Source organism: Lagopus muta, chromosome 1, assembly GCF_023343835.1.
Source record: "Lagopus muta isolate bLagMut1 chromosome 1, bLagMut1 primary, whole genome shotgun sequence".
Taxonomy (NCBI): Eukaryota; Metazoa; Chordata; class Aves; order Galliformes; family Phasianidae; genus Lagopus; species Lagopus muta.
The window spans coordinates 71,008,699-71,023,270 of NC_064433.1; the positions used below are offsets into that span (position 1 = coordinate 71,008,699).

Below are 14,572 nucleotides of genomic sequence, written 5' to 3' on the forward strand. Positions count from 1 at the left end.
TTTGCATAATGCACTCATTAATGTGCTTGAACTTTTAGTGAGCCCTAAAGTGGTCAGGCAGTCAGACTTGATGGTCTTTGTAGGAATATTCCAACTGAATGGTTCTATTCTATAAAAATGTGAATACAGAAGAACAAGCTAAATGACTATGAACACAATGCCAGCATAGGTAAGAGTACCCTACTGTGTGCTCAGAAGAGACTGTATTCTCTGGACATTACTGACAGAGGAAGAGGTGGCCATGACAACTAGCTGTTCTTCCTCCCATCTTGACAGATAGAGATTTTCAAATGCTCACATAGAAAATAGATCTGTCTGCTGCAAGACCACATCTCAGTTACGAGTTTTCCATTATCACTGCTGTATATATTTCTATTATCAGTATTATCAGTTGTTGGTAAAATAGCTGATTTTATTCCTGATCATCACTCTTTTCTGAAACACGATGAAAAAGTGTTTATAAGCAGAGGGTAGGGGGTTTATCATCCAGAACTCTCACAAAAACAATAAAATTACCCTAGGGTGTAATGGAAAAATATAAGACAAAAAGCCAAGAAACCAACACCGAGGGGAAAGAAGAGGGAGGAAAAGATTTCCTATAAACCACGATTATTCAAAAATGCGAGGTTGTCATGGAAACTGCTCAGGGAGGGTCAGCCAGCCTCACCTTTGGCTGCAAGGATCATCTGTCAAAGCCAAACCACTGCAAACAGCACAAACAGGCACTCAAAATTCAGTCATCAAATTCCTGCAGATCCCAGCCAGTACTCATTGACACTGTTAACGAGCTCGCCTCTCAAAAAGGCTCCTTGCAGCATGAAATGATTTAGTTTAGTAACTATCCTGATTTTTGCTTTCTGTTTGGAGAACAAAACTGTCTTCAAGAAATTAATTTGCCTTAGCCTCACTTTCACTTTTTTTTTTTTAAACCTGTCCGTCATTTGTCTTTCTTCCTCCACAGTTCTAATGTTCTCATTTCAAGATGAGCTGCAATTACTCATTCAGTGTCTCAGCACAGTAGATATGTACTGAAACAAACTGAGGAACTGAGGTGAAAATATTCCATTCTGAGGGTTCAGCTCCACTTTCACAGCACCTTAGTAAACACGCAAGTACAAAGAGAGAAAAAAACAACACAAAAACCAACAGCAAGAAACCATAAGCACAATGCTGTTTCTCCTCAATACATACTACTTGTCACATGAATTTAAAAAGTATACACAAAAAAGAGAAAATGTATTTTGCTTTTGCTTACTGGTATCATTAAGCAGCCTAAGAAAGGAAGTCAATGCAAACACTAGAGATTTACAAGCAAAATGTAGACTGTGGCTAGCTAGGCTAGCTCTGCTTGCCCACCATTCCCTCTTCCTTTCCCCAGATCAGTCACTGCAGCCTTTGCAACTGTGAGCAGAAATCACAGTGAAGCCCTGACTTGAAGAGCTCTGGCAAGTTATAGGTCACACACAAAAGCCCTACGTCTGCTACCTACACCTTTCTTCAATGAGAAAAAAGCATACTCTCTCAAGAGTGAGACAATGGTCAAAAAATTTTTAATTATTTTTGGGCACACATAGCTCTAAATGCTGAAACACAACAAGCAGCAAGCCTCCAGGACACCCTTAGCCCTTATACTCTTCGTAGAAGTTGGATCTGTGCAAAATTGTCTGTTAAGTGAAACCAATGGATCTGATACATAGCTGTAGCATGTTGTTTCTCTTGCACACAGGCTAATTCAGCTCTAACTCTAGTAAGCAATGGAATAGAGCACTCACTGAGCCGAGTAAGTGCAGGCTCAATTTTCACTCCCCCACACATTTTTCCTTCTTAAAAATGAACAGTGAGCAATTTTTTTTTTTTTTGGAAAAAAATATGCAACAGCAGAATGGTTGTTAAAGATACAACATCACATTGATAAGCATATGATAATTGCTCTTTTATGATGCTTTGTATAGCGACAGACAGCAAGCTGTAATACCTAAGTGTCTCAGCAATCTGCTTAACAAAATTTCTGGTGAAATAGGAGCTGCGTTTTGCAAGCCAAATATACTTTATGGATGAATTAGAACAAATAATTTGGCTTATCATATTTTCAGGGAGTAGGAGAAAAAGCCAATAGCCTTATGTTCTGAGACATAAGCAATAGCTGAGAAAGTAAGCTGATGATATTCAAAGCCAGGCTGGCTGGGGCCCTGGGCAGCCTGGTCTAGAATTAGACATGGAGGTTGATGGCCCTGCCTGCGGCAGGGCAGTTGGAGCTTGATGATCCTTGAGGTCCCTTCCAACCCAACCCATTCTATGATTCTATGAGTATTCCTACATGAGACATTCAAAGCATTTTGTACGGCTGTTTTTTTTCCCCCAAAAGTCATCCTTCAAAAAACCTTTTGTCCCAAAAAGCTTCCCAAAAATCCCCATTTCCTATCAGGGGGTAAAAAGGAAAACATTTCTCTCTCCAGGACTTGTTACTACAATTGTCCTTAGTCCTTCAACACTGCTAGGTGTTAGGTGACCAAACCTTCACAATTCCCCATCCCCCACGTGGAATTTTCACACAGTTCTGCTCTTGGATATATGTATTGGTAAACAACTGCTTTAGCTAGCTGCTTCCTCGAAATAGTTTGTCCATATCAAGAGCTTACGCATATCAAGTTTTTGTTGTTTCTGTTGTTTATTTTTTAAGTACATGAATTTGCATTGACTAAATTTAACCAATCCATAGCTTTATTATTAAAGCTTGCTCCTTATACTGGTAGAAATGGGAGAAAAACATCTTGTGCATGTAGTGGTTATTCTTACAATAATCTTACAAGGCTAAATTGGGAGATGCTTTTGAATTTTTCACATAAAAGCAGCAATTTATTTTAATAAGGTTCACACAGTCACAAATAGCCACACAAAAATAATCAACAGAGAGCATGAAATAGCATGAAATTAGAGAAAACACAGAACAGGCGTTCAAGTAGTGAACAAGATTAAGAATTTTTAAAATATAAAATGAAAGTTTAATGAATTATTTCTGTATACATTTTTTTAGTGCTTTTACAGTAAATTCTACTGTATCTTTCTGTTCTGCTGTACATTTTTCATAAAGACAACCCGCATAAAGATGGTTATTTATGAGAGCTAATTAATCTCCAAGTGTTTATTTTGATAATATTAATGTATTACAGCAGTCACAGCACAATGGCACAAAAACCATCCGTATAAAATAAAATTACTTGAAATCATATATCAGATCACAGTGAAACACTATAAGCAGCTTTGGGTAAGGAGGATTAGGTTAGATATTAGGAGGGTGCCACTCAGAGGGTGGTGACACACTGGAACAAGTTGCCCAAGGAGGCTGTGGATGCCCCATCCCTGGAGGCATTCAAGGCCAGGCTGGATGTGGCTCTGGGCAGCCTGGTCTGGTGGTTGGTGACCCTGCACACAGCAGAGGTTTGAAACTAGATGGTCACATGGTCCTTTTCAACCCAAGGCATTTTACAATTCTATTATATGATTCTATGTCTTGGGTTTTAAAGTTGAAATACTCCTAGTATCTCTAAAACCACCCTTTTCTGTTCAGTTCCTATAGACAGATGTGTGTGTCTAACCTTATGCATGGGAATAGAAATACCAGATGCATGTGAGTATAAATGGAAATCAGATCTCAAAAAGCAAATGTTTTACTTGTACAGTCCAATTAGACAAATAATGATGCATGAAAAATAACATTAGAAACAATTTAAAGACAACAGAGAAGGTTTATATTTTCTATAAGAAAAGGGAACAATAGAACACGCAAAAAACTTTCAGGGAATTAGTGACAGGGACAGAATTATCAACTAAATTTCGTGACTGAAGGTAAACTGTTCTTCAGCGATGAGACTATTTCCTCTTTGAAAAATAGAGGGCATTTTTCCATTCACTTTTATTTGTACTGCAAAAGCGTAGATTCTCCCACAGTTTGCCACCCTTAACGTGCATTGTATAGTGAAGCTACAAGAACCCCTTTTCCCTTCAACAAATTATTTTGTGCTTAACCTAAAAGGATTTTTAAAAATAAAGCCTACCATCTTTGCAGGTCTTTCCATTCTCAAGAAGTTTCACACCAGTGGGACATGCACACTGATAAGAGGGCTTGGTAGGAGACATCAGACATAAGTGGGAGCAGCCACCATTATTAATTCCACATGGGTTTGTAGCTGTTAAACATAAATCACACAGATTAATGCTTCTGATAATGAAAGACCTCATCTCATGTGTCAAGAGACATACGGTGTTTGAGTGGTGGAATCGGTGGCAGCAACACAGATTAAAGAAGGAAATGATATACACAGAACAAATAAAAATTAATTCCAAGTGTTGAGTAGTGGAGTATTTATGGCACAAAAGTGCACGGATGTTGAATATTTCCTTTCTTGAGGAAGTAGCATTTAGCTCTAAACAAGAGCCTTGTTTCATCTCTCCTCATTTTCACAAACTATTCAACGTGGTGATGCTGAATGTATAGTAAGTTGCATATATATTAAAAAAAAATGCAAACACAGTAAATTAAAACAATGGTTAAGACAGTGGTTATTACACAGAGTTGCAAAATTAACACTGCTTTTCATTTAGGAACTACTACTTGGAAAAAAATAAGAATACCATGCTACATAAAGTTATGGCGCATTAAAGAGAAAAAGGAATATGACAACAGTACAAGTGTACCTGTCAGAGTAAAAGCATAAGATTATTTTTCACATTAAAAAAAAAAATAAAACAATGTAGAGAATATTTGGTTTCTCTGTTCTTTTTCCCCCCAGTGTCTGCATTGGAGAAATTGCATTACGATGCAAGTAAAGCCACTTGCTACCATACAGAAGGAGTAGTTAAGATGTTTGCAAATCAGTTTCAACTTGCATTTAAAGTATAAAGCAAGACAGCTTACCATTTGGCTGCCTCTTCTGGCTGAAAGCATGGATATCCATGGGTGAGAAGATGTTGGAATGTATTTCACGCAGGTCCTCCCCAGAGTACTTGCTGCAGGCCAAGATGGAATGCGTGTTCCAGTCTGTCCAGTACAATGTGTCCCCAAACAGCGTCAAAGCAAAAGGATGTGGAAGGGAGCCTTTAACCACTGCTTGCCTAATAGAGTATGAGGAAGAAAATGAATGCTTAAATACAGTTCATACTACAGCTTCGCTCAAACGTAGCCTTTATAAAGAGTATATATACACTGTAAATATGATTTATCAAAACTTTTTCTCTTCTTTTGCAGATACAAATATAGCATAGCCAACTTAAGGAATGATATGGGGAAATAATACAAGAGTTCTATTTTCTAGCTGCCCTCTCATACTAAGTCAAAGAGAACATTAATTGAAAGCCCTGCCTAGGTTGTCAGTGGCTATTTCTTAGCACTCTTTTAACTCCTTATACCTGCAGGGCTATAAATTGCCATGCGCAACGGAACAGAACGCCAGCTGCTTTTGGACAAATCTGACTGCAATTTGTTGATACAGCACGTCTATCACTGCCAGGCTTGGCAAATTTTGAACTGAGACAGTGTTTAGTCAATTAGCAGTCCATTAATCTCTTCCATATTTTTTCCATTAATTCTCTTGACAAATAGTTTCACTATGAAGAAATCCTGAATGTAACTTTTCATGATTCATTATTATGATAATTAAGCTATTGTTTTTATTACAAGTAGTGCTCTTAAACTGAGTTCTACTGATCCTTTGCCACAGTAATGGTATCATTTCCGAGGAAAAGTGGGTCACTGCCTGTCTCTAAGTTCATAAACAAAATTAAAGAGTGTATCTATATATTTTACATAAGATATACACACACATGCTCACAAGCCATCACAAAAATGTAGCATAAACGTTGCTGAAGACGGTTTTCCAGGCTCTTGTGATGCAGTAACTAATTATCTACACCCAAGTTCCTCAGAACGGGAATTAAGAAGCTCAATTCTCACACGGTAGTTTTTTAAAAATTATTATTAAGAATCATAGAAAAACCGAGGATAGAAAGGACACCAGAGAACATCTGGACCAACATCGTTCTCAAAGCAGGGTCACGCAAGTAGCACTTAGACAAATGCTTCTTCCAACATCCTTCTTCTTAATAGTGAGGGCGCACAGGCATTCACACATACACAAGTTCCCACTGAATGGATCCAGACATCTATCTCATGGACTAAAACCCTATGGGACTGACACATAGCTCTAATACTTCTTCAAGTATAGAGCATACTATGATCACCATCTGCCCAGTTTTCTTCTTGCAGGGAAGAAGGTCATTATCTGTATACTTACTGAGAGAACAGCCACACATTATCTACATCTTTTCTGCCAGGAAGTCAGTAAGAGAACTGGTTTAGTAGAGGACAAAAATAATCTTATTTTCCAACTATTTTCTGCTAAAATATAACAGAAGAGTATATTAAAGCAGGAAACTTGAAGGTATAATCTGCCAATGATTCCAAGTACAAAGAGACAGCAGTCATTTCAGCTCTTTCACCTTAGCTTCTGCAAAAAGATTCTGCATTATCTTTAAGGTTTCTATTTTTTTTCACTCTTGAGAAAAACACATACATTCCATTACTTGTCACTTCAGTGTTCCAATTCTACACCAAGCAAAATTTCAGATGATATTTTAGACTAGAAAGTAGGACATATCTTTTATTTCTTATCTCTGTCTGGAGTCAGGTATATATTTGCTCCTAATGAAATGCACAAAATAAGCATCTTACAAAAGACTGTTGTAATGTAATTTACAGCTGAAATCTACGTGCCAAACAGTGAAGCCATAGTGACAAAGCATATTCCTGCACCAAGAACAAAGGCATTCAAATTCAATAAACATTTTTACCAACCCCACCCCAAACTCTAAATGCCTTCAAATTTGAATAATTTCACTTTAGAGCAGGACTGGTGAGTATCTAAGTCTTTATGATGACTGTCATCTGGGATAGATGCAATAAAGGTCCACAGCTCTGGACCAGCCCTCTAATGACCAAGCCTTCACCAAAGACAGCAATTCACAGACAAGAGAACCAGCATTTTTTTCTGATTCATACCTTGCTATTCGTTCCAAAATTCTGAGATATTCAGATGTGATTATTACCCACCAGTTCCTAGTAAGAATCAATCTCTGATTGCAATAAATACTGCCTAACTTTTGGACAACCATCTGTCCTTGTAGCATAAGGTAAGCTGTCAACATTATTTAAACCAGCCCTGGTCTAGTGAGATTCAGGAGTAGCAGATAGCTGATGGCAATGCCTTGAAGCAATCACATCGTGTTTTTCTTAGTAGCTATAAGGAACTGTCACATAAAAATGTCTTTGGGCCTGAATACGATAGCACGTATTATTCACATTTAATTAAGATGAGCTTTACTACTAATACGTAACCCACATACACAGTTTCCATCAAGCCATTACAAGGTGATAGCTTACTTCCTATTAAGAAAATTAGAAGTGCTTTTTTACCTCTGAACAAACACAAGTGCCACAAGTGGTCTGCTGAGAAGCAGACACACCATGTATATCAGCAAAGAATTAGAAGCTGGTTTGTGCTCTGTAGGCCCTCCCCATTGTGATGGCTCCACAGCCTATCCAGGATGTGAAGAAGAGGGAAAACAGCTGGAGAGACAAGCACCTAACAACAGGGCTAGAGAAGAAAGCAAGGGAAGTCCTTCCTACAGCTGCTGTGAAGTAACTGCACTCTACCATGGCCTGCATTACGATTTGCAAAGCTTGTTTCTGGTGGGTGAGGAAAGGACCTCTGTCTTAGCATTATAAACCTGAGTGAACAAACAGGAAAGGAATGTCAAGCTGTAGCATCTGACTGCTGCGTACTGCTGATATTCCCCAGCACATATTCCCCATCTGGGGTCAAAGATCAGCCAGGTCTCTGTGGTTTTGGCCTCACTAATGAAAACACTGGCCAACCCACCAGCTGAGGCACTGCGGGTGTAACTGGGCCAAAACAACCTGACAGCTGTGTGCTGGCACACCTTCAGACTTTATGTTTCAGCTCAGGCCTGATTTCAGTGAGTGACACAAAAGCAAAACGCACAGTGTTTCATTACTCTTCAGCTTCTTCAAACTGCTGCACTTGTCCTATTAGCTCTGATAATGAGAGACACTGGAGATGAGAAAGTGAGATATGAGAAGTAATGTTATGAGCTCAGGGGACATCTCTAGGGCTTCAACAGTATGCAAATTGCCTGCATATTAGATGGTACTAAACAGGCAGTAACTTTAATAATCTTCCCTGGGCCAGAAATAGAATTACACAAATTTACCTTAAAAATGTTGATGGAGGTTGACATTTAAAATGTCACAATTTCTAGTCAGTTTAGTTGGATGGGAAGGAAATGCAGAAGAAGAATGCATCAGTACTGGCTGATATCCAGGAAAAAAGCTCCTGGGAGAAGGACCTGGGGGTTCTCATGGACAACTGATTGACCATGAGCCAGCAGTGTGACCTCGTGGCCAAAAATGCCAACGGTATCCTAGAGTGCATTAAAAAGAACATGGCCAACAGGTCAAGGGAGGTTCTTCTCCCCCTCTACTCTGCCCTGGTGAAGCCAGGAATACTGTGCTCAGTTCTGGGCTTCTCAGTTCAAGACAGATAGGGAATTACTGGAGAGAGTCCAACAGAGGCCTACAAAGATGAATAGAGGCCTGGAGCATCTCCCTCATGAAGAAAGACTGAGAGACCTGGGAGTGTTCAGCCCGGAGAAGACTCTTCAACTCTTATAAATACCTGAAGAGAGGGTGTCAAGTAGATGGAGCTCTCTTCAGTGACACCTAGCAACAGGACAAAGAGCACAAAATGGAGCACAGGAAGTTTCATACGAACATGATAAAAAAATTCTATACTTTGAGGTACTTTGAGCTTGGAACAAGTTGCCCGGTGAAGTTGTGGAGTCTCCTCTGGAGATATTCAAAACCTGTCTGGACCATTTTCACTGTGCAACCTACTCTGGGGAACCTGCTTTAGCAGGAGGGATTGGCTAGATGACCTCCAAAGGCCCCTTTCAATATCTATGACTCTGTGAAAAGGAAGCTGGGGAGAGAAAAGAGAGAAAGCAAGATACTTCCACAGAAATTAAATTCCATATGTATTGTAGATCATGATTTCCTAAATACAACTATTTATATCATCATTGCGGAAATCAGAATTGCAATTAAAATAAACACCTGTTATACTAAAGACTTTTCTATTGCCTGAAGAAAATACAGAACCAAATTAAATACATTCACCCTTGTTGTATTCTTCTGTTGAAGAGACCTGTGAAATATTTGGTAAAGCTTATGAAAAAGAAAACAAATAATAAACAATAAACAGAAATGACAAAATGTGCTACCGAACTCTCAAATGGAACAAATACAAGAAAATTCAGACCACCTATGCAGTGTTACAACAGTGACAAAAAGCTTCTGCTTTAGGATAATGTGCATTTCATACAAATAATACACTTATTTGAATTAGAGACTTCAAATTTATACCCTTCATCAAAACCAGAATTTCCTCAGATCACCCCACTCCCTTTTATATTTTTTTTAAGTATTAATAGAATTCAAATTGAAAGTTTGATTATAGCTATAACATTTAAGAATCATTCACACTGAATGAAAATAATCAAAAATCAATATATTACAAAGTGTCATCAGAATTGTGAATTTTCCTCCCACAGTTTTTACAGAAAGCAGTTTAGATCTAAGCATGATAGCAAATGTAGTTGTAGCTGCTGTATATCTATAAAAACAAACAAACAAAAGAAAACAAGAAAATACATTTCAATAAGCAAATTCTTCCAATTGTAGCACATTGCAGTTATCTAACTTCAAAACCTGATCAAAATAACTGCAGAACACCTAGGGTACTCTACTTATCCTGGCATGACTTCTCAAAACCATTAGCATCACAGCTCAACAGTAACGAAAATCATCTCTATACTGGGTCTAATGCAACTGAATGAATACATTCAATATTCGGGATTAACACTGTGCTAAAATAACAGCTAGCTAAGAAAAAACATTTTGTCATAGAGTTGTTATCGATCTAATTCACAATTCAATGAAGCTCTAATAAGAGGAAAAAGAGGAAACAATATCCACTCCTAAGACCACATATTTGAAAATCTGCACATCTTCAGATCCAGAGTCCACTGTCCAATGCTGTATACAAATATCAATGTTTATTACAGTCTTGCTTAGTGTGGTTTCAGTGACAGACACAGATATGCACATAAGTAACATGCAGTCCTCCTGCATTCCTTTCTGTTCACCTCTGAGGCTACCTGGACTTAATCTTTATGGCAGGGAGCAAGAATTTTCACATTTATGTTTGAATCCATTTCTCAAGTCTCTCTCTAGAGGATCCCATATCTATTTCCATCTCCTCAGCTATCAGACAGAGAACAAAATCTATTGCCATATGACTCTTTGCAATCCAATTTCAAATACAACTGGGAAGACTAGAAAATATTAAGGTAGTTTACCTTACTGCTATATTCTCAATGCTAAAGAGTGAGAAAAAGAGAAATCTTTATTATAGCTCTCTTTTACATCTCTCTCATTATAAATGAGCATGGTTGTAAAGACGTAAGAGTAAATGAAAAAAAAATAAATGAACCATGCAGTTAGGCCCTGTGCACATGGGCAATTCAGTTATGCAGCCTGAGAATACTGTAGCCTCTGGTCAAGAGATGCTGCTGAGCATCTGAGGGCAGTCTTGTCACAGTAACCTTGCTCATCAGTGGGGTAAGTTCTGTAGTGGAATACACATCCACAGCCTGACACAATGATCAGCCAGCATGCCAAATAGGCAGAAAGAGCAGAAATGCCTGAAGTTTGTTTGAGCATTTCCACTCCTCTGAGATGCTTTAATTTCATGAAAACTAATCCAATTCTCCAACAGGAAAGTACGCTTAAATGGAAAACGCAAGCAAATATATAAATATTCCCTTAAATATATGCATTAATGCACTAACATAAATATTTATATTTCTATACACATATTTTCCATATGTCTCTTTTAATGACATATATTAATACATATATACATACATACATACACACTTCCTCCACTGCACGTTACCTAAGCATCTCTTTTTCAGTAACCTGAAGAATTAATGCCAGTAACTGTTTTTCAGGCTATCAGAGAATCACTGAATGGGAGAAATAAAGAAGGATCAAATACATTACTAACAAAGGTATACTTCCGTACTGTTTGCTAAAAGATTTGCAACAGATTAATTACGCCTGCAAAATTAAGAAATACATTAATGAAATGTACTATGCAACCCCTATAATTACTGAAGATTAGAGTTATAAGCAGTGAAGAACTGGGACAGGAGCATAACATTAAGCAAACACTTAAGTTTTCATTTGTGGCTCATAATATGATGTGCTAATAGCAGTAAAAATGAGCAGAGGAAACACTAGCACTGTTTAACTTTCCTACTGAGTTTTCTTATGCCAGTTTTATTCAGACAGAAGACATCTTTGCTGGCACTTACATATGTGTTGAACACTAAATTGCTGAAAATAAGGAAAAATGATATCTAACACAATTTTTTTCTCATTATATTTACCATATTGACATTCAATAGAAATACAATATGAAAAGCTGGAACTTTAAACAGTCTACAGGTGAAAGCTTATATATTAACTTACATATTGTTGAAAAAGGTTTTCACAGATGCTCATATCAGCATTTACTAAATTTTCATTTATTTTTCTTCTTACACTATACCAGGTCAATTTTTAGTTAAAAGTACCTGTGGGCTACATTCTTATCTGAAAAAAAAGCTGTTATGTTGGAATTTCCATCCTACCTTTCTTCATAGAGAATTATAAAAAGAAAGGCTTGCTTTCTAAACCTCGCTTTTAACATACATTATATATTAAAAGACAGCATATTATGGACATGTTTGCACACTGCAAATTATAATGTTTTGCAGAAAATGTTTCTCTCCATCTAGAGAGCACTTAACATCACAGCATTCAGGAAATCCCAAGAATTACAAAGCTATCATTGATTAAAAATGGGAAATAATAGCAAGTGGCCAAAGTGCTCGGAGGATCCTGCAGTGTCAGATGAGGCAGGATGAACACCCAACAGAGAACTGAACATCCCAACACCACAGCTGCCACAAGGCAGGGCAGGGAGATCCAGTTTCCTTATAAGTACAAGGTTTCCTCTTCTACCAACTAAACAAAAACAAACTTGGAAGATTAAGCTAGAATTTCAACTTGAATCCTTGCTCAAATACTCCTACTAGAATACAAGCTTTGTTCTCATTACCTAAGAAAGTAGACAGAAAACGTTACTCGTGGGGTACAAAAATATGTTTTAAAACCAAAATACTTTTTTCTTTTGCCTCTTCTTTAAGCTGCAATTGCCACACAGCAAATAACAAGCCTAGCTTCAAACCCCACTTGTCCTTAGAGTCAATCAGATGTAAGACTGTGGTTGAGTCAATTGTGTGGGTCGTTTTTCAGTCAAACACCATCATGACATGCAATGTAGTTTAAAGGCCTCTGCAGGAGTAAAGGAGACTGGAAAGCTGCAGGATGAAGTGATGGAGTCTGGGAGACAGTGTGTAGGTAGATCCACTGGCTGCAAGGTGCTATATGGGCTGCATAAACCTGCAGCTGCTGTGATCATGAGCTAACACTGCATGCACTGTTCTATCTTAGAAGCAGCTCTGATGAACTGTGGCTAATTCCTTTGCACTGTGTATTTTTATTAAGTGTCTACAAATATGCAGACCCATGACATAGTGACTCCAGCTACATACAACACACGTGTAACCTATCCCTACATGCACATCAGCCAGCCACAGACATTTTGAAGCTACATCTTCCCAGTATTTTATTTCAAAAGCCTTGGAGAAGAACCAAGAAATTCACCCTTTCACTGTTTCCAAATAATTTAATTACTTCTGCTTAGGCAGGCTTCTCTAGCATCTTTAATTAGAGCACTATTTGTCTTCTGCACTGTCCTGCAGTGATGAGGTACTGAAACAGACAGACTTATCACCATAGACTGATTTCTCCTTGATGAATGAAAGTATTAAACACTTCTGTCTCACAGAAATATACATAAAGATATAGACAAAGCACAGTATTATTCCCTGCGCATAAGGTCATATACTGCACACATTATACACAACAAAAAAGAAATCCTTCTAAATTCAGGGACACAACGTTCTCAGCTTTTCATCACATTTGCGATCTGGCAGACAATTTGATCCAATGCTTAAAAACAGGAAATAAATATCAATGCTTGAGTGCAAATTTAACATTTACCTCATTGCAAAAGTTTCCCAGCCCTACAACAGTTTTTGTAAGTATGTTTTCTTACAGTGGCCTCAAAACCCATCTCATTATACACAAACACTTCCTGGGGGACCTTGTAAGTGCATTTCCCTTCAGCCAGTAATGTGTTAACTTATTAATTAGAACTGCTGCTGCAGGGTAAAGGAAAAGAAATTAATTCAAGAGCTGCCTTCGCAGGCCAACCTATCTTGGGTACTTTACTCACAGGAGAGCTATCTGCAATCCAGTTTTGTTTAATTAGTCCCACAAAAAGCAACTGTTCACTCTGATAAGAGCAGGGCAAGAGCAGGAAAAAAAAAGAAAGAAAGAAAGAAAGAAGGAAAGAAAAAAGCCCCACATCTCCTGTGTGCACCAATTTCATTTTTTAATTACATTCTGACATGAAAAACTGCTTGCTCCTTTCTCTCGCTGGCAAACCAAGAGCATTAGTCATCAGCCACTGTGTTCTTCCTCCTTACTCTGAGTCCGTCCCTGGAGTAGCCATGTTAGTAAGTCCTAGGGCTAGCACAGATCACTGTAAAATTTGCTGTGCAGATTTCCTCATGAATTTACGACCCTACCACACGTTTGCTGAGTGCTGATGCCAATACTATCAATGGTGTCTCTTCATTTTGATGCAGAAGCTCACAGGCTCTAGCAAAAGATTACCAAGGTCCTATCCAAAGAGGTGACAAATCCAGGCTACTCTGTTTATCCCCCTGCATATTCCTACCACCTGCCTACTTTGCTCTGCCACTATCCAGACCTTTGCATGTTAGAAGCCAAGCATCCATGCATATAAACGGCCTTCTCTCACACATACATCTTTAAACTTTAATTCTTGTGCAGTGCGAGGTGTTGACACATGATAATCAGACTACAGAAATAAAAAGACAAAAGAAGTTATTTCTCTCAGGTATAGAAGTATGTCAAGAATATTTCCCTTTCACTCATTCCAAATATTAGGAAGCTGTCTGAATCTCAATCCTTCAAAATTTATCTCAGTGACACTAATTAAAATCCTTACCTATTTACATCATATTTTCTTTCACTATCCAAATCACAAAAGCAGTTTTCTTTGAACTGTTTGAAATACTTTTTTGATGTAGCAATGTTATTTACTGGTAACTTTCCCACTTCCACAAAAGCAATTAAAACTCATGTTACACTGCTCTACACCAAGCTTTCACATTGAGCAACACTACAAACAACTTGAAACTTATCGTTACTCATCTGCTTCCTTTGCTAAGTTACCAA

At 38.0% G+C, this 14,572-nt stretch overlaps 1 protein-coding gene across 2 annotated transcripts in view; it reads right to left on the reverse strand.

Moving 5' to 3' along the window:
* Nucleotides 1-14,572, reverse strand: part of LRP6 (LDL receptor related protein 6) — a 126,156-nt gene that overhangs the window by 52,090 nt on the left and 59,494 nt on the right. For both annotated transcript variants that reach the window (XM_048952380.1, XM_048952373.1), the window contains exons 4-5: nt 4,916-5,112; nt 4,056-4,187 (exon numbers count right to left, since the gene is read on the reverse strand). In XM_048952380.1, the coding sequence (XP_048808337.1) occupies nt 4,056-4,187; nt 4,916-5,112 (329 nt within the window). The remainder of the gene's footprint in view (nt 1-4,055; nt 4,188-4,915; nt 5,113-14,572) is intronic.